This window comes from Antedon mediterranea, chromosome 5 (genome assembly GCF_964355755.1).
Source record: "Antedon mediterranea chromosome 5, ecAntMedi1.1, whole genome shotgun sequence".
Taxonomy (NCBI): domain Eukaryota; kingdom Metazoa; phylum Echinodermata; class Crinoidea; order Comatulida; family Antedonidae; genus Antedon; species Antedon mediterranea.
Genome location: NC_092674.1, coordinates 31,160,202 through 31,180,058, shown reverse-complemented (window position 1 = coordinate 31,180,058; position 19,857 = coordinate 31,160,202). Strand labels below are relative to the sequence as shown.

General features: G+C 34.3%; 2 protein-coding genes across 5 annotated transcripts; one reads left to right on the top strand and one right to left on the bottom strand.

Annotated features, from left to right (window-relative positions):
* LOC140050478 (transmembrane protein 33-like) lies at positions 1–11,048 on the bottom strand. 3 transcript variants are annotated; one of them, XM_072095694.1, is made up of 8 exons: positions 10,963–11,048; positions 5,308–5,435; positions 4,904–4,998; positions 2,719–2,909; positions 2,180–2,247; positions 1,584–1,717; positions 1,216–1,299; positions 1–1,121 (listed from the first exon to the last, which is right to left on the bottom strand). In XM_072095694.1, the coding sequence occupies exons 2-8, from the start codon at positions 5,392–5,394 to the stop codon at positions 977–979; spliced, it is 804 nt and encodes a 267-aa protein (XP_071951795.1). In that variant the 5' UTR covers positions 5,395–5,435; positions 10,963–11,048; the 3' UTR covers positions 1–976. The 3 variants fall into 3 exon arrangements, with proteins under 3 accessions (XP_071951795.1, XP_071951794.1, XP_071951793.1); XM_072095693.1 differs by having other exon boundaries at positions 2,719–2,906; positions 5,312–5,435; XM_072095692.1 differs by having other exon boundaries at positions 3–1,121; positions 5,312–5,435; positions 10,963–11,046.
* Positions 11,049–11,075: 27 nt separating this feature from the next.
* LOC140050477 (methionine adenosyltransferase 2 subunit beta-like) lies at positions 11,076–13,535 on the top strand. 2 transcript variants are annotated; one of them, XM_072095691.1, is made up of 6 exons: positions 11,076–11,145; positions 11,594–11,787; positions 11,873–11,987; positions 12,278–12,430; positions 12,607–12,800; positions 13,044–13,535. In XM_072095691.1, exons 2-6 carry the CDS (start codon positions 11,608–11,610, stop codon positions 13,290–13,292), a joined length of 891 nt encoding a protein of 296 aa, XP_071951792.1. In that variant the 5' UTR covers positions 11,076–11,145; positions 11,594–11,607; the 3' UTR covers positions 13,293–13,535. The 2 variants fall into 2 exon arrangements, with proteins under 2 accessions (XP_071951792.1, XP_071951791.1); XM_072095690.1 differs by having other exon boundaries at positions 11,077–11,145; positions 11,591–11,787.
* Positions 13,536–19,857: the final 6,322 nt, after the last annotated feature.

Below are 19,857 nucleotides of genomic sequence, written 5' to 3'. Positions count from 1 at the left end.
CTATAGTAACCATTTATGTCAAAAAATAAAAGGGTCGAAAATCGGCCATTTTTCGAAAATTTCCCTGTACTATATACAGCGATTTTTTTCGAAAAATGGCCAAAATATCCACTAATTAAAATTCAATAATTATGCGATAATATTGCCATATATGCTATAGTAACCATTCATGTCAAAACTGGTTACTATAGCACAATTGACATGCGCAGAACGCATTATTCGACTCTGCGCATGTTGATTATGCTATAGTAACCATTTATGTCAAAAAATAAAAGGGTTGAAAATCGGCCATTTTTCGAAAATTTCCCTGTACTATATACAGCGATTTTTTTTCGAAAAATGGCCAAAATATCCACTATTTAAAATTCAATAATTATGTGATAATATTGCCATATATGCACATACATTGTGTTATAAACATATTATAGAGCCATAGTAACTAGTTATGGCAAAAAATAAAAGGCTCAACATTTTTGGAAAATTTTAGTACCGGGATTTTTTTCAAAAAATAGCTAAAATATCAACTTTTAAAAATATGTTGAGGTAACAAGAGCAGAACACATTGTGTGATTCTGTGCATGCCAATTAGTTAGGCCATGTGTACACATTTACAATTTTAGAGGTGTATGTGCACACATGTAGACATGTGCTATTTTAATATTTCTGATGCAGAGTATACATAGTGTAAATTTTAACCATGTTCTTTAATATAGATACATAACTCAATTGAACATTAAATTAATACAAATTGGGTTCACTAAACATTTTATATCATAGTGGTTCTCCAAATATCATTTTCTATAATGAGATCTTATTATTCCACAGGGTGTTTCAAATCCTACTTAAGTCAACACTTGTATGACAGCTTGTTTTAAGCACCGGTATTGGTTTGTCAAGTATTTGTAATATCAATATTCATTCTGTATTGCACTTTGCTATCTTAATGTCAAAATCATACAGAGAATAGAGTGTGTGTTTAAAGCCTTGGCGCAGTGTTCATAGGTACAGCAAACCTTGACAGTAAAGACACGGACTTTTCAATAGTAGTCTTAATGAAACCAGGTGTTGAAGGACGTTGTGCAAACTCTTCAGCTTTCATGCGCAATTCTCCCATAATTTGTCTGAAATAAAAAAAACGTAATGTTAAACGGATTTTAAATTAATTTAACAAAAGATATTGTCTGCTTTGAGGTGTAAAATAAATGATTAAATTACCTGGTGTATGGATTTCTGCGTGATGCATAGCGATATACTAAAAAATTGAAATGCATAAACGGCGACAAGAGGCTGCATTTACCACTGAAAAAAAATGTTTACGATACAACATTATTTATTGTCATTTTAACAAGAAGGTACAAATGAAATTAGGTTGGCTGGTTTACATTTTGTTTTTTACTAATCAGATTAAGAAAATCTTAAAAGGGAGCTGGTTTGTTTCCTCTGTTGCTTTATACTTAAGACTTATTATAAGGAAACCTTTTATTCCGAGACATTATTGTACAAGCAAACATTAATGATTCAGACAAAATTGTTCTCACATTTGTACATTTCAAAATTAGGATATATTTACTTTCAGTACTTACTAGAACAACATAAAAAATAAAAATGGAAACAAGATAATTTCATTAAAAGCAATGATACGCAGTATGTCCGTCTGCCTCGCCACCAGTTTATTGATCAAATTCCTCAGAATAGGTACTGACGTAGGCCCAGCTTTCTATACATAAAAAAATATAAAATACATCATGGTCAACAACATACAGTAGAAAGTCTTTTAAGGGTCAACTATTTAGGGTTCGTCACTGGGTCAACTATTTAGGGTTCGTCACTGGGTCAACTATTTAGGGTTCGTCACTGGGTCAACTATTTAGGGTTCGTCACTGGAAAGTTCCCCCTAAAAGGGTGTCCAAAAGGAGCAGGGTATGTGTAGGGTGTGAAAAAGAGTTTGGATGAACCTCAATTATTAGTACCTTACTCTATTAATGCTACCTAATGGTGATGATGATGATGATGTCATGGTAGCAGTGGTGAAGAATTGATGAATGTTCATATGACAATTATGGTGTATGACAGTGATGTGCCCAAATATGGTAGTAATAGGCTCATATATGGTAGTGATACGACTTTTCGTCAGTTTGATAGTGTAGACAAAGCTTAATATACATATAAAACAACTTACATCCAGCAGTTTCCTGGTGTAATTTGAGGAATGAAGTAGGCTATATAGAAAAACTGGAATCAAAGCAACTGTATATATGTTAAGGCTTGTTAAAATAAATTAGAACCAGTATTAAACTTTTCTTGATAAGCTAAATTCTCCTGTTTGTGTTAATCATTGCATTATCAGATATCAGTTGACTACACAGAATTGCATGTCCTGTACAAACAGGTCATATATATATATATATATATATATACACAGTAAAAGGCTAGTGTACTAGAATATACATATGAGAGGGATACAGCTAAACTGGCTAACACAACATGACCGTTTACAGATGTTATTAAATATGCTAACAATTTCTCTATAAATACTATATAATACTGTACTTTAAATGAGGAAAATCATATTTTAGTGTGATTTTCCATTTTGTATTGTTTTTGTTTTATACATTGAATTTTATTCTGAAATAAAGTGATCAATCAATCAATTACCAGAACGTAAAACAGGTTTTTATTTGACTTGATTGTGTAATACTGCATAGAAATAAAGGATACTTGTAATAGGTGAACCATTGATAAAGATCAAAGAGTACAAGACATTATGGCAGCTATCTTCAAGTAACAACTGAGCGAGGTAATGACGAGAGAAATGGAAATTTGGCATCCGCTGGTGTAAACGAAGGGCGCTGGCCAATGCGTTACAGATCAGTGCACGTTGATAATAACTGTAACTTTCTTCACGACTGCTGCAAAATAATGATAATTTATTTATTTATTTTCCGTCACATTTAACAGCGGGAAACCTGCCACTAATAGAATGGATTAAAAATATTTAAAACAATATTAAATATTCTAAAATTTTATACATCATACATTTATAATTATTCAGTATATTTTTTAAATTACTAGCCTGTATATCTACACATTTAAAGGGGGGTTCCGGGTTTAAAATGAATAGTAAAAAATGTAAAATATATTTGTTTGTCTCTTGAACGGTAAAAGTTTCAATTTATATAAGCGCCCAGTGAAGCAGAACGAAGGCTGTGAAATGAGGCCAGATTACAAGTGCAGCTACGGCAATATGACACTGTGTTACAGAATAGGAAATTCGTGAAATGGTCAATCTTCCGACGACTCGTTATCATTAACCATATCAATTACTTTGGAAAATTATACTTATCTGATGTAATTTTAGTCGGTCTTCCCATTTATAAAGTCAATGTTCTATGAAAATTCATCAAAACAGTGAAAAATTAGATATGTTTGCACTTTACGTTTGCCGATTTTCGCACTGACTTAGGGAAAGCCTTCAACATCAATGAAGCGTAACGTATACATTCCTGCTGAGAGCGAGGAGAGCGAGACGACGATACACGTGCTCTATCTACCCATGCCTGGCATCGTCACGTGATAAGCAGATACAGTATACAATACCAAACTGGTCGGGTCGAGTATACCCCGTCTATAATTACAACATGAACGATGTACAGTATTTGATTGAAGGTCGACTCGACCTACCGGAATGGTATAGATAATATAGCTCGAATGAGAGAGTTGGAATATTTGTAAACATAAGTATTGCTAATTTTAAGAAGTGTAGCCTAGTAAAAGGCCTGGTAGTATCAATTCGCATAGGGTCTACTACACTAGCTAGCTCAATTTTTAACTGGGCCGGATCGGCTAGGTCTCCTTCCTACTACTGGTCTACTTGCTTGATGCAGGTAGTATCCGCTTTTTTGGAGAGTAAATTAGGCCTATTTTAGGCCTACTTAGACGATCGGGACATCATACGTGCGGACGGCGAACGGCGATATTTACAGCCGATTTTGTAGAATGTTTTAGGTTTAGATTGTTTAGGAGTTTGGTTGATAGGATGGGTTTGGAATCCACTGAGTTTTGTTATTTATGGGCCAATCGTTTAGTAGTGGGCCAATCGTTTAGTAGTAGGCTAGCTAGGCCCATGATGGGCCCCAATGTTTTAGCGTTTTAATCTCTAGTCAGAATGGCTCTCACCCATGAAAAAAAATGATTTAGGCCTAGCCTAGTACGTGAAACCGATAGTACGATCTGTACTATTCGAGGTATAAAAATAGTATATAATTTATGACTCCGTAATCTGTACTAAATTTTGTATTTTATTAAATGTCAAATAAATATATGCTACTACTGTTATTATTACACTTTAGGCCTACCTTAGAAAACCTACAAATAATGTATTTCACAATGATCTGGTGGTCGTCGTTTGACAGGGGAGATTGAAAAACACAACGTACATGACGTCGCGAGTTTGGAATCCACTGATGACGTGATTTTGTGAATATCTCATGAATATTAATGAGCTTCCCTAAGCTGCTGAAAAACAGACTTTCCATGAATTTACCCTAAAATGTATATGAAATTTTATTTTTTTATTTCTCGTTATTATTTCTTCATTCTGACATGTCTATATTTTTATAATATTTTTTATTTAATAAATAAACGATATTTAAAAGCAATTTTAAACCCAGAATCCCCCTTTAACCAATATTATTTCATTTAATTTTTCATTTATTTATTTTACCAAACCAACAAAAAAACAGGTCAGCCAAGGTAAGTGACTGTGGCTACTATGACTCAATGATTAATTCACTTATATATTATAAAAATATTAATATTTGGTAATTATGAAAAACACAATTGAATACGGTACTGAATCTATTGTTTGTAAACTTATTAGTGGATGTTATGATAAATAAATTACCTTGATAAGGGCAGGACATACATGATTGAAAACGTAACGCTTGCAATGCGAGCTATCCACATTCCACAGTCAACTTTGTTTTCCAGTAGATGGCTCTAAATTAAAAAAACACACACAACAAACTTGGTGATATTGTACCTAATGGTATATCTTTATCAATCTTATTGATTGTAATCATCAATTATTATTATTAAGTGATTATATCAAACGAAATTGGTTCCTATATGAATAAGAGGTTTTGTGCGCTACAGTAATGCACAATTGAGACAGTTTTTAAGGTCAAATGAGACAAATGATTCGCATTGGAAAATTTGACCCTAACAATAAAGAATAATAGGTTTAAATGTGTATTTAACGCTGGTTTGTGAGTGGAGAATGTAATGTGTCTGTGCTTCATAGCTTACGTACACCGACAGCTCTCCAACTATGTGCTTGTTGCTCCTGCTGCTGCTGCTGTTGGCCTCCGTTGCCGGTTGTACTTGTTGGAACATCTTCTGGTACCTCTTCTATTGTTGGCATCTTGAAAACTTATCTAAAATCGATTTGAAAAAGAACAATACATTCAAGAACAACATTTTTCACATTCTCCAGATCTCTCTATCTAGTTAAACTGACTGAGTAGGCCATCCTACCTAGTCCTACTACTGAGTAGGAGTAGGCTACTCTAGTTAGAGGGGCCGACCTACTTAGCTTAGGGTTGGTTTGGGTGCAAGATGGCTAGCAGCAATAGTAGAGGATTTGAATACAGGTCAACCCGTACCCATGCCAACTCGTACCCACCAACTCGTACCCAAATTTTGGCTTACTCGTACCCAAAATTTTGGCTGACCCGTACCCATCATTGGCTGACCCGTACCCATCATTGGCTGGCCCGTACCCAAGTTTAATGCTATTTAAAGTATATTTATATTACATTTAAACCCAGTTTTATTAAATTTTTAGATACCAATCATATGTTCGATATTATAATGGCAAAAACTATTGACCTAAAATGTATAATAATATGTACAGACTCGTACGAAAAAAGCACAGCTTTCATCGTATTTGCGTACGTCGTATTTGGTCAAGTTAATACTTGAGGGCGCTGTTTTATATGGCTCTGTGGAAGATGTCAGTGGTCGGCTGCTGTGCTGCATTCTATTTTTTTTTCATTTATGAGTTATTAATCTATTATTTTCTACGAATAGTAGTACATGGAAATTGAAATACCCACTAGTCTGTGATGATGAAAACTTGAATTATTAAAAGTAAACATGAATATCTTTTATACATAATTTGTATTTTCATTTTATTTTACAGATAATGAAGTAATGTGCTTTTTGAAAATCGTTTTAAAACGAATGGTTTTTGTTGTTTTGTTTTGCAAGTTTTGGAAAATATTAAACTGTTTTAACATTTCGAAAATATTTAATACATTTTTAAATAGTCACTCGTATTTTAAAATCACGAAACTATTTAAGTGGATACCAGCCTCATTGCTGCTATGAGCATTTAGTAGTAGATTAGATTATTGCCGTTCATCTAGTATACAATGACGGATGTGAGAGTAATAATAAAAGGTAACTACTGTACTAACCTCCAATAATTTAACATTTAATTACAAACGACGACATTTGCTGTTATTACGTTTTCATTTCATAATGATTATTACTGTATTATTATGACTAAAAACCGAAATAAATACTACTAAAACTTAAAAAAATCATCTTATCGCTGACAGATACGTAAGTACTCAGACACGTGTAGGTAGGCCTTCAGAACGTTTATATTATTTTAGTAAATAAGACGACATCCGTTGCCATGGAAAAACGATCGTAGTTCATTTCATTTGTCTTATTTGACACATTATAGAATGCGTATTTTTTTTTAAAAAAAGGGAATCCCTCGTCAGCAAAAACACGTAGCTGTAAGTTATTGAGGAAACATCTACCAAAAATGTTTAATTACCGTAAACAAACAGATAATTTTACTGAATTATTTAAGAAAAAAAAATAAATAGAAAACGATCATACGCCACATTGCGTTGCCTATTTTTGGACACACTACAAATGGACCCGTACAAATGCGTTTTTTTTTTTAATAATAAAGAGGAATCCCCATTCAGCAAAAACACGTAGCTGTTATAGAAGAAAATCTGCCAAAATGTTTAATTGCCTTAGGCTACAGTACGACAGTACGTGTATATGATCATTTCACTGAATTATTAATAAATAAGATATATGGAAAATGATCATACGTCATTACTAAGTCGTCTCTTTGACGCCGGCCCTACAAATGCGTGTTTTTTATAATAAAAGGTTAATCCCGGTCAGAAAAAACACGTAACACGAAATCTACGAGTAATTCGACCCCATAGCCCGGCAGGCTTTTCGCTTAAAACAGGGTGTTGTTAATTCAACCAATTTTAAATATACCAAATACAATAGAAATAATTACTTGATCAAATGTAATCAGGGAAGATAATTAGAATTAAATAAAAGAATAAAAATTGATAAGTATAAAATTATACGTTGTTGGTGCTTTACCTGGGCTTAATTGAATTGTAATACTAACTATACAACAGTTAAAATATTTTTTTATTAATTAATGTTCTCTTACGTAAATAAAAAAGACACATCAAACATACGTTTATAAAACTATAATACTAGATTTAAATAAATGTTAACAAATATATGCCTAATTAAACGAAGTCTACAATCAAATCAATGGTCATTTTTATTAGCACACATTTCACCGAGACCTGTAAAATAAAAAAACAATTTAAATATAAAAATATTCATACGGCAAAAGCATACCACTAGTTTTACGCCGATCAAATCATTACAAGTAATTATTCAAATTGGGTACGAGTAGGCCAAATAATGGGTACGAGTAAGCCAAAAATGGGTACGGGTAAGCCAAAAAATGGGTACGAGTAAGCCAAATACTTGGGTACGAGTAAGCCAAATATTTAGGTACGAGTTGGGGCGCTAATGCAGTTTCGTACCCACCCCTTAAAATTACTCAAAATCTTCATCCAACCTACTCACGAGTTGTCTACAACATTCTGCAATCATAAAATTGTAAAAAATCAATAATTTTTTATTTAAAACTATTTTTAATCAATTAATACTGAGCACCCTTCGGAAATACATCGCCAGCTTAGCTTCGCGAAAATCATCGCTAGGCCTGCCGATAAAAGTACGGAGGCCTCACAGGACATTAACTCTATAGAGTAAACAGTTGCGTTCTATAGAGGGCGTAGTTACTAACGTTTAAAGCACGCACCAAATAATTATAATTTTCATTATTTCCGACATGCGTTTCGTATTTTTAATAAAGAAAAGAAATACTATACAATTGCTGTATTCATCATTGTGGGTATCATCATAATTATGTTATGTTTTTAATTTGTTCTTTCATTTTACTAGTAGAATTTCACACAGAAAAGAAGATAAATATGGAACTGCTGACTCTTGAAGATATAAGTACTGACCAATTTTCCTCTGTTTTAGTTTATTTTACATTATGGTTTGTAGGTCAAATAAATAAATGAAATGAATAAAAAGAATTAAAAAACAGAAAGATATAATTTATTGAAATGTAATGTACAGTAATACAATAATTATAATAAAAAATGTTTTCCATCAATTACTAGAATTTATTTTACTTCTGCTGACACTGAATACATCATTTCATGTCTATTCATTAATTTATTTCAACAATATTTTATGAGGGTGGTCCATCCAGCCGAAGCTGATCATTAGGGACCCTTACAAAAAATATAATTTGACAAGACAATAACACACAACATTCAAAATAAATAGAATTCAACATAATTAAACACAAAATATTTCTTTATGAAAAAAAATTAAAATCCGTTTCACGAGGAACATGTAAAAAATATTTTATTATCGCCATAATATGATCATATAACAGCGTCCTCTATAGATCGATGCCCTATGAGGCCTCCGTACTTTCATCGGCAGGCCTAGCGATGATTTTCGCGAAGCTAAGCTGGCGATGGATTTCTGAAGGGTGCTCAATTATTAATTGATTAAAAATAGTTATAAATAAGAAATTATCGATATTTTACCATTTTATGCTTGCTGAATGCTGTAGACAACTCGTGAGTAGGCTAGATGAAGTATTGAAATCATTTGGAGTAATTTTAAGGGGTGGGTACGAAACTGCATTAGCGCCCGAGTTGGCATGGGTACGGGTTGGTTTGGGTACGGGTTAGCCAAAGTGGGTACGAGTTGACCAATTATTTGGGTACGGGTTAGCCAAGTTGGGTACGAGTTGGCATGGGTACGGGTTGGTTTGGGGGCGCTAATGCAGTTTCGTACCCAACCCTTAAAATTACTCAAAATGATTTCAATACTTCATCTAGCCTACTCACGAGTTGTCTACAGCATTTAGCAAGCATAAAATGGTAAAATATCGATAATTTCTTATTTATAACTATTTTTAATCAATTAATAATTGAGCACCCTTCAGAAATCCATCGCCAGCTTAGCTTCGCGAAAATCATCGCTAGGCCTGCCGATGAAAGTACGGAGGCCTCATAGGGCATCGATCTATAGAGGACGCTGTTATGATCATATTATGGCGATAATAAAATATTTTTTACATGTTCCTCGTGAAACGGATTTTAAGTTTTTTTCATAAAGAAATATTTTGTGTTTAATTATGTTGTTAATTTTTAGAACTTCTATTTATTTTGAATATTGTGTGTTATTGTCTTGTCAAATTATATTTTTTGTAAGGGTCCCTAATGATCAGCTTCGGCTGGATGGACCACCCTCATAAAATATTGTTGAAATAAATTAATGAATAGTTGCTTCATTATGTAATGTTTTATTTGATTTTATTTTAATAAACACAACAGGAAAGAAGATAAAAAAGAAGAAATGAAAGACATGAAATGATGTATTCAGTGTCAGCAGAAGTAAAATAAATTCTAGTAATTGATGGAAAACATTTTTATTATAATTATTGTATTACTGTACATTACATTTCAATAAATTATATCTTTCTGTTTTTGTTGCATTTCCTATTTCCATGTATTTGAAGAGGTCTTTCATAGGTGAATAAAAAATGTTAATTAATAATAATATACTTCTATAAAATCTTAAAACAGGGAAACCATTAGCGTTTCTAGTATAGCTAGTGATAACAAATACTAAAACAATTAATTCGTCATAGCTTGATTATTGTGTTATAACATTAACAATGTAACTCAGGAATGAAGTACTGTAATTCTTTTTATTCATTTCATTTATTTATTTGACCTACAAACCATAATGTAAAATAAACTAAAACAGAGGAAAATTGGTCAGTACTTATATCTTCAAGAGTCAGCAGTTCCATATTTATCTTCTTTTATGTGTGAAATTCTACTAGTAAAATGAAAGAACAAATTAAAAACATAACAAAATTATGATGATACACACAATGATGAATACAGCAATTGTATAGTATTTCTTTTCTTTATTAAAAATACGAAACGCATGTCGGAAATAATGAAAATTATAATTATTTGGTGCGTGCTTTAAACGTTAGTAACTACGCCCTCTATAGAACGCAACTGTTTACTCTATTAATAGAGTTAATGTCCTGTGAGGCCTCCGTACTTTTATCGGCAGGCCTAGCGATGATTTTCGCGAAGCTAAGCTGGCGATGTATTTCCGAAGGGTGCTCAGTATTAATTGATTAAAAATAGTTTTAAATAAAAAAATTCCGATTTTTTACAATTTTATGATTGCAGAATGTTGTAGACAACTCGTGAGTAGGTTGGATGAATATTTTGAGTAATTTTAAGGGGTGGGTACGAAACTGCATTAGCGCCGGTTTGGGTACGGGTTGACCAGCCTAGACCTACTAGAAGCCTGCTGGGCCTACTAGTAGTAGGCTAGGCCTAGCCTAGCCCTGGTGGTGGGCCTGGCCTTAGGCCCACCTAGACCTACTCTAGATTTATCACACTTAATCTAAAAAGCATATTTTTAAATATATACCCTATTTCTTACATAAAACTTATTTATAACTAAAATAAAATGCATATACAAGCAAGAAAATACCTTTGTCCTTTCTACTTTAATTTTATTACTCAGCTAAATCCAGACGTAAGTGGCGTCGTACACATCCTTCCCATCATGCAAAAACTTGACGAAGCGTATCGTCGCGGACGACGTGTGGGCAGCGGTGCGGAACGGAAATTCAAGAAGTAAACATTGTAACATCACTGTCATTATTAACTAGCTGTAAGAAGATAAACATTGTTTAAAGCTAACAAATGTACAGATAGAATGATTACATTTAATTTTACCAAATTCTCTATAATTTTAGGTCAACCGCTCCATCCAACAACAAGAAACCCTTCCGTGGAAGTGACGGAAATGGGAACAAGAATAACATAACTGAGTCGAGGGTGGCTGCACTCTCTGACTACTGTCTCCAACCCTATGAAGAAGCAGCCTCTGTCAGTTCTTATTATTAGCACTAGGCCTAGGCTTAAGACTTAGCCTATCTCTATTAATGTAGTCTAGTTTGAAATAAAATTGGTAATGATTTAATTAAAATACACACTATTATTATTAGTGTTTATTATTAACTGTTGGATGATTAAGCGGTTGACCTGAATAAGATTGTCAATATACTACTGTAGTAACATTTTATTTTAAAATGTATAACATTTATGTTTGAAAGTAGGTTAAGAGACGATTATGAAAAAAGTCTTAATAACCGGTGCATCAGGTCTACTGGGAAGAGCCATCCTTAAGGAATTCAGCAACAATGCATCATGGGAAGTACTGGGTCTGGCATTCTCACGGTCTGGTAACAACCTAAAGAAAGTGGATCTTACAGACGAAACCGCGATCAAAGACACACTCAACACATTTAAGGTACAAATAACATATATACCAAATTTGCACAACATTATACAAGTTGTAAATACAGTAGTAAAATATTAAAATGTTTTTTCCCCAGCCTGATGTTGTTGTTCATTCCGCTGCAGAAAGACGGCCAGATATCGTACAAAATAAACCTGGTGAAACAAAGAAGTTAAACGTTGGTGCTACGGAGGTTATTGCAAAACTCTGTGGTAATTATTTATGGGATTGAACAAATCACAAACACTTCAGCAGACATGATTTAACTTATTATGCGTAACTGGAAAATCCCTATAATTTCCCAATGATGAAAATGAAAATGAATGGAAAATCCCGCATTTGCATGGTCTTATTAATATCAGAACAGCAACTTAAAACATATGTAGTGTGTTGATATATGATAAAAAAAAAAATGATTGGCTGCACATGCAAGTTACACTATTACTTTAAATACCACCATTTTGGTACATTTGTGATTTGTGAATTTTCTATTGTTTTGCAGGGGAGCTTAACACATTTTTGGTTTATATCAGTACTGATTATGTATTTGATGGAACAAAACCTCCCTATAAACCAATGGACCAACCCAACCCTTTGAATGATTATGGTCAAAGCAAACTAGATGGTGAAAAGGTTGTACTGCAATGCAATCCAAGTAAGTTTAAAATACATGGTTCACATCTAACATATCAAGGCATTTTGAAAAAGGTTTATGTGAAAAATGCCTTAAACAAGATTTAAACCCAGACGGTATGGTATTTGAAGCTGAACACCATCAGGTTTTTTTTTAATTCACAATAAATTAAATCATATATTTTACTTGATTGACAGGTGCTGTTGTGCTTCGTGTACCGATCCTTTACGGGCAAATAGAATTTCTTTCCGAGAGTGCCGTTACAATTTTATTCAATGCTGTGAAGGACTCGTCCAAACCAGGAAGTATGTGTCACTACCAACAACGCTTTCCAACACACACACAAGATGTCGCTGCTGTCATTAAACAGTTGGCAGAAAAACAGTCTAAGGTAAACGCGAACAAAAAATTATTTATGAATATAATTTATATATAATAGTTTGGCACAATAACAAACCATCCTGCCCAAAACAAAAAAAATATGGAAAGTGTAATGTTGAATGACAGAAAATGCTTCAAGAGATAGGAGGGAGTTTGGGGTTTCCTTTACCTCGCATTATGGTAAAAACATGTACACATACTGCCACATGTGTTGGTAGGTCAGTATTTACAAACTGATATTTTTACTTCACAGGATTCATCCATCAAAGGCACGTATCATTGGAGTAATAATGAACAACTGACAAAGTTTACAATGGCGGTTAAAATGGCTGAAATATTCAATCTACCACATGACCACTTGCAAGCCAATCAGAATGCTCCTCCTGGAGCACCAAGGCCTAAGAACGCTCAGCTTGATACATCTGATTTAGAAGCACTCGGTATCGGGCAGAGAACACCATTCCAGGAAGGCATTAAGGAAGCGTTATCACCATATTTGTGACTTTTTAATAATAATCATATTATAAATTTCTCCCTGATTTATTGAAATATTATAATGAAAATATAAGAACATTTTACTGAAATAAATCGTGAATATGATCATAAATAACTGTTATAGTTATTTGGATAACAAATAATTTTATTGAATTTAATTATTTTGGGTATAATAATTCTTCCTGCTGTCTTCAATCTTAGTAAAAACTAGACATAATACAATATTGATTTACTTGTTTACAGTACTTTAATTTATTTGGGTTTAATTTAAGGATACATTAAAATTACGTTTGTAAATTAATTTTTTTTTTAACTATTATGTAATACTGTAATAATAATTACTGTGCGGTATAGAAAGACTAAAACGTAGCTTCCTGACTCTCCAAAAAATAGTAATAGCGCCCTCTATGCTTATTGGGAATTGAAAACTAATTTCTGCATGTGTAGGCCTATGTACAATTACATAAGAAAGTATAGAAAATCACTTTCCAGATTTATAACAATTAACAGCACGAGAGAAAGACATCCAATTTATGCAAAGCAAACTAGTTGCTAATGACAAGAAACAACAACATTCCTTCAAATTCATAGTCTCTTTTTTTAATGCCATTTTCACACGTTTTCGTGAACTGCCATGACCCTATTAAGAAAAACATTTTTTTTTAATATTCGTAGATCAATTTAATATGATTATGACCACAAATGTGAAAAGGTCGAACAAGTAATCCCTATTATTTTATGTGAACTCGGCCAAAAGGGAAGACAAGATACACAGGTCGTGTCCTTGCCAATTGTGAGGGTACCGATAGCGGCTTTTGTTTTTTTCTCTCTCTTAAACCACGGAAATGCTTAGTTTGCTATCTACTGCTGGTGGTAAAGTAATTATGGAGGGGGTACTAGTAGGGCAAGAGACTAAATCCACATAAATGAAATGCTACTCACTAACGTACCAGCCCGATATCACCAGTTAAGAATGTTTTGCTTATATTTATATTCATCTGACCCCTTTTGTCGAGACGTCAGCATGGAACTTACTGGTCATTTGAAAATAGTGACGGGAACAATTTATACAATACCTGATACCTGGTGATCAATCAATGTGGACAACGTGACAATGACAAGCGTGAAAACAAACTACAACAAACTCTTTTTATTTGGTTTAATGATATTAAATTATCTCACACTTTCGTCCACCTCATTAATTCAGGCCCGTATGCAGCATTTATAATGGGGGGGTGCGAGCGAAGCGAGCAACAATGGCTGGGGGCCAGGGGGCCGCCAAGGGCCCCCGGTCAGGGTCCAGGGGCCGAAGGCCCTGGAAAAATTTGCGTTATTTGACGTTCTAAAGACTGATGTAAGACTGTCTGTTGTGGCTTGGGCTAGTTGAACGATGGACACCAGAACTTAACGCTTTCATGATGAGGCCAACTCAGCAGGGGTGGCGCCAGGATCTTCCCGACGCGGGGGCTACATTCCCCGATGAGGGGGCTATGCGAGCGAAGCGAGCATCACTAGGCTGAGGGCCAGGGGCCGCCAAGAGCCCCCGGTGGGGTCCAGGGGGGCGAAGCCCCCGGAAGCAACGCGTTCTAGCGTCATTTGAGGTCTTTTTAATCAGATTTAGGGTAGCCATTTTTTCCATTTTTTATAATGCATAAATAAAATACTGCGTGCAAAAAAACGATGCGCGATGACTGTTTCAATCCATATTTTTCAATTTAAAAAATAAAAGTTCAAAGAAAATTTAGAAAAATAGAGTTGGAGGTCCCGGAAATTGGACTTATTATACTTCAAAACATGAAAAAAAATATATAAGTCCCTATCATGGGTTGTGACTGAGCTAAGAAATGTTTGAAAAATAGAGATGCTAGGTCTCGGAAAATGTACTTCTTGTTCTTCGAAATACGACCAGCTTTATTGTTGGGGCTGAGCTAAGAAAATGTTTAAAACTAGAGCTGCAGGTCTTCAAAAAATTGCATTTTATACTTTGGAAACATCAGGCCTAGAGGCTTAAAAACGCAAGCGTAGACCTTTTTCAGTCGGGGAAAAAAGTTTATTCCTCCCAGGTGTATGCATGCGTACCATCTGGACTTCCGAGTGGTGAGAAATTCATGACATACAGGATATTGAAAATGTAATAACTATAGCTATAATGTTGGCTAAGCGAAAATGGCATGTTTTTTTGTTTAGTAATAGATGAAAAATTTATTTTAGGTGCCCCACGGTACAGAAGGTTACTTGTAAATAAAAAAAATTGGTGAACAAACGAACAATTAACATAATTCGTTTTTGCTGTAGTGTAGCGTACGTCGACGCAGTACACGACGTAACCGTGGGTAAACTTCGCCTGGAAAATAACACATTACACATTTTGGTCCCTGGATGAAACTTGATATCACGCGTCTCGACCCAACGTTGAACGATTCGTACAAAGGGATACCGCCAGACAAGTGCGTACCTAGCTATTGTTTAGTAGTAAGTTAGATCGCTGGCAATAATGAATGCATATAAAGTGCATATTATCACTCTGACGTACTCTCACGGTCAATGAAACGTCGCGGTTTTCTAGGCGCTGAAGCTAGCTACGAAGTGAACGCGAACGCTTTTTACTGTATATTATATTCCCCGACAAAAAGTACACGTGTTCCATTCGGTAACCGTCGGTAAACTTCGCCTGGAAAATAACTACATTACACATTTTGGTCCCTGGATGAAACTTGATATCACGCGTCTCGACCCAACGTTGAACGATTCGTACAAAGGGATACCGCCAGACAAGTGCGTACCTAGCTAATGTTTATTAGTAAGTTAGATCGCTGGCAATAATGAATGCATAAAAGTGCATATTAGCCCTCTGACGTACTCTCACGGTCAATGGAACATCGTGGTTTTAATTTCTAGGCGCTGAAGCTATATGAAGTGAACGCGAACGTTTTTACTGTATATTATACCGCGTACCGCGTACATGAAGCGCTAAGCTATTGCTTGTCGTCACATGATCGACTGCGCATGTTTTACATCAAGTTTGTAGTCAGTTCAGATTCCGTAATTTAATTACCGGTATTTTTTCATTTTATATTAGCATATTTTTGTTTGTATACCATTGATAATGTAAATTTTGTATATATATAATGATATTGTCTTTAGTTAAACAAGACAAGAAAAAATACCAACCGAGGAAATAGTGGACCTTTTGGGACTTGGGGGGGTGCGTCTGCACCCAACGCACCCCCCCCCCCCCCTGGATACGGGCCTGTAATTTGACGTTCTTATAGGCCTGAGAAAACTCATTGTTGCGCTCCATCCACACCACGCACTTCCGGTGCGACTTTTATGCGTGCTACACGCGTTTCCGCTTTTGTTACCTAGGAGATTTGATTGATTTTAGTTGAGTGCCCTCTATTAATGTAAAAAGTGTTAATCATGATAGAAAAGTAACATAATTTAATAAATACATGTAGTAGTAATTCATTTAGAATGTTGTCTTATTAATATCAGAACAGCAACTTAAATATGCAGTGTGTTAATATCTGATAAAAAAGAACATTAACGCCATTAGAATGATTGTGTTTGTTGTGCATGGTATACAGATTCTTTTGCAATAAAGTTTGAAATAGGAATAGTGTGATTTTATTCTCCCAAGATTCAAAATCTAATAATGAGGATAATATTAATAATAAATGGAAATAAACCTATAACAGGTGAGACTCATTCTACGAATGAAATAAGGAGAATAGATTAAGGATAATATTATCCACCGCAAATGAACACCTCACCCTTTTAGATAAACCGTCAGATGCGGGCCAGCCGGGATCAGGATAGGTACCAATCTGTCGCGTTTCTGTGAACTAAATGAGAACAGATCGATCATTTAATGACAAACTATCTTGATAAGGAATTCCTCGGGTATGCGTCAGGTTGATCGATCACGAAGGCAGGAGGTGCAGGATATTGCCTATCTTTTTATATCTTAACTTTTATAGTTTCTTTGCTTATACTGAAAATGCCCGTGCATGTTTAGTGCGCAATGAAGGATTCGAACATAATGATATTCAACATAGTTAAAAGTGCATCTCTCACATATTTAGAATCATTCTCGTGGGATAAGTTTAAACTTTCGCTAGAAGCATTTCAACTATCAATAAATACACTTGACTAAATACACTTGACGATTGTATACAATAGTTGATACAACATAAATCTTCATCTTACGGTTTTAAGATAAAAACATTTACGTTTTCTACCGCAATTTGTAAATGAGTCAAATTTAAGTTCAGCAGTAAGCTCCTTTCAAAATGTTCATTTTCTATAATAATAAGGGCAGGGGTAGATCTCAATGACGTCATAATATAATAATAATTTTCTCTCGGTAACTTTTTATTACGTCAGGATACTGTATGGTAATAACTGACCTAACTAATATATAGTTGTTTTGTAATATAGGCCATTGTATTGTACTTTATTTTCTAAATACAGGTATTGTGTTTAACTGTACGCACCTTTATGTTGAGCTGTGTCACTGATATAAAAGCGAATGCTTATTCAAGTTATATATCATTTATACGTGTACATCGGTAATCTGGTGGTACCGTCTTCACCCTTTTGTTTGCGCCCGCGTTAATAATATCTGTATTACGTGTCAGTTAGCAGCGCATGATGAGTGCGAACCGATGATTCTGATGAATTGTTTAGAGTGGCTTTAAACAATTTTATCTCTAAACGAAACATTAGTTAACATTCGTGTACGGAAATTTATATAAAAACCCCTAATAAGGAAATTAACAAAAAAAAAATAGCGCATAAACTGAAGATGAAACAAATAAATAGATTCAGATTTCATGTTCTAGGCAACATTATTTAGGTTACGGTACCCACAATAGCAACATTCTACCCACGCCGATAGATACGCGACCTACATTATAAAACAGAGGAAATATATAGATGAATATTGCGTATCATATAAAACAATCATGAAATCCTTTCTCCTAGCGCAAATTTGGCGCGTGTCGACTCTTGCCACGTGCAAATAAAAATAATGCATTGTTTATCACATTAATTTAGCCAGACGTAGCATTTTACGACCGCATCCGCTCCCAATTCAAAATCTGTCGATCGAATAATTTGATTCGAAAGCAAAGAGTACAGTTTCAAAATTCTTAATCCTTCCTATTGTTTACCAATGTCAACAAGTGAGGTTTTAAATTTAATCTCTTTTTACTTAATAAACTTAATAAACTGCAAAATAAACATTAGGGTGTACAGCTTGGGCAGGTGTAAAGATTTAATCGTATGTTTTCTAGGTGATTTCACGATGTTTGTACAGGTAACGGCGTTTGTTTTACCTAGAACAAAACAGGCAGACTTATAATCTTATTAGGTGGCATACGTCAGGTCGTAGAAGGGACAGGTAAGCTAAAATAATGGCAATTTTAAAAAGATATTGTTACACAAGTTATTAAGGCGTGCTTAAGTATAATTTCTGTTCACGGTATTAATTTATTGTTACTTTTCGTTCTAATAATTGTCAACATTGTTTTTTGTAAATTGCGTGGCCCATGGGCGAGGTGTGTACTTCTATTCGCGTGCCTTTTTAAAAACATCTGACTCTTGCACGAGTACCCAAAAGACTAGCAGGAACAAACGCCTTCAAAATCACTCGTTTATATGCGTATCAAGTACTGACAGTAGGCCTACTACAATCCAGTGGTTCCGCATATTGAGAAGAATAAAATATTTTCAAATATCAAGACTGAAGGAATGACGTCATCACAACTATTAAATATTCTGGAATTGTTTTCCCAATCATGATAACATTTATTTCATAAACATTCATATTCCGTGCATGATTAATAATACCAACATAAATGTAACTGCTATCTCTTTAATAAGCTAACACGTTTTGTACGCGCGTCTGGGCGTAACCTAGCCTGGGGGCATGATGATTACTCCTTTTTTTTTTAAATGAATTATAAATTGTATCATTATTATAAACACAATTTTGAGCTTTCTAATCTAATGAATTATGTATTTTTTATAGATGTTTTATCACATTAATTGTGCTACCGTATAAAAGGCCAATAATGTTTGAATAGGAAGGTCAATACGGTGGGCTTACGTTCTTGTGTTTAAATATTTTTGAGTATAATATTTTACAACAAATATTAATCTAAACAGATACTGATATCAAAAATATTTAACAATAAATCAGTTAAACACACGCGCGCGTGCCATGCCGGTATTCCTATTGTAATTACTAGGGTATCAAAACCAATTAAATTTACAAAATTCTGAATTCCTAAAGTTAAGTAATGTTATATGGATTGAACGTTTGCGAGATGCAACTTTCTCACTTTTATGGATCCTTGAAATCGGTGGGACAAGGTGTGAATGTGTCGCTTATGGGCAAGTAAATCAGGCAAGATTTGTTCCCTAAAGACCAAATTAATTACCATAAAAGCCCATATATCCCACGATTTAACGATAAGATTTAATAATCATAGCCCGTACATCAACTCAGTCAAATTGCCTAAAGTCCAATTGAACTAATTTTCTCTAGGCTAAACATCAGCATGGTA

Excerpts from the sequence above, each read along its gene's own strand:
- LOC140050478 (XM_072095692.1), bottom strand. The coding sequence starts at position 5,422 with ATGCCAACAATAGAAGAGGTACCAGAAGATGTTCCAACAAGTACAACC. Across the intron at positions 1,718-2,179 it reads ACACCAGGAAACTGCTGGAT|AAAGCTGGGCCTACGTCAGT; the intron begins GTAAGTTGTTTT and ends TTTTATGTATAG. Across the intron at positions 1,122-1,215 it reads CGCAGAAATCCATACACCAG|ACAAATTATGGGAGAATTGC; the intron begins GTAATTTAATCA and ends TTTTTATTTCAG.
- LOC140050477 (XM_072095691.1), top strand. The coding sequence starts at position 11,608 with ATGAAAAAAGTCTTAATAACCGGTGCATCAGGTCTACTGGGAAGAGCC. Across the intron at positions 11,788-11,872 it reads ACACACTCAACACATTTAAG|CCTGATGTTGTTGTTCATTC; the intron begins GTACAAATAACA and ends TTTTTTCCCCAG. Across the intron at positions 12,801-13,043 it reads TGGCAGAAAAACAGTCTAAG|GATTCATCCATCAAAGGCAC; the intron begins GTAAACGCGAAC and ends TTTACTTCACAG.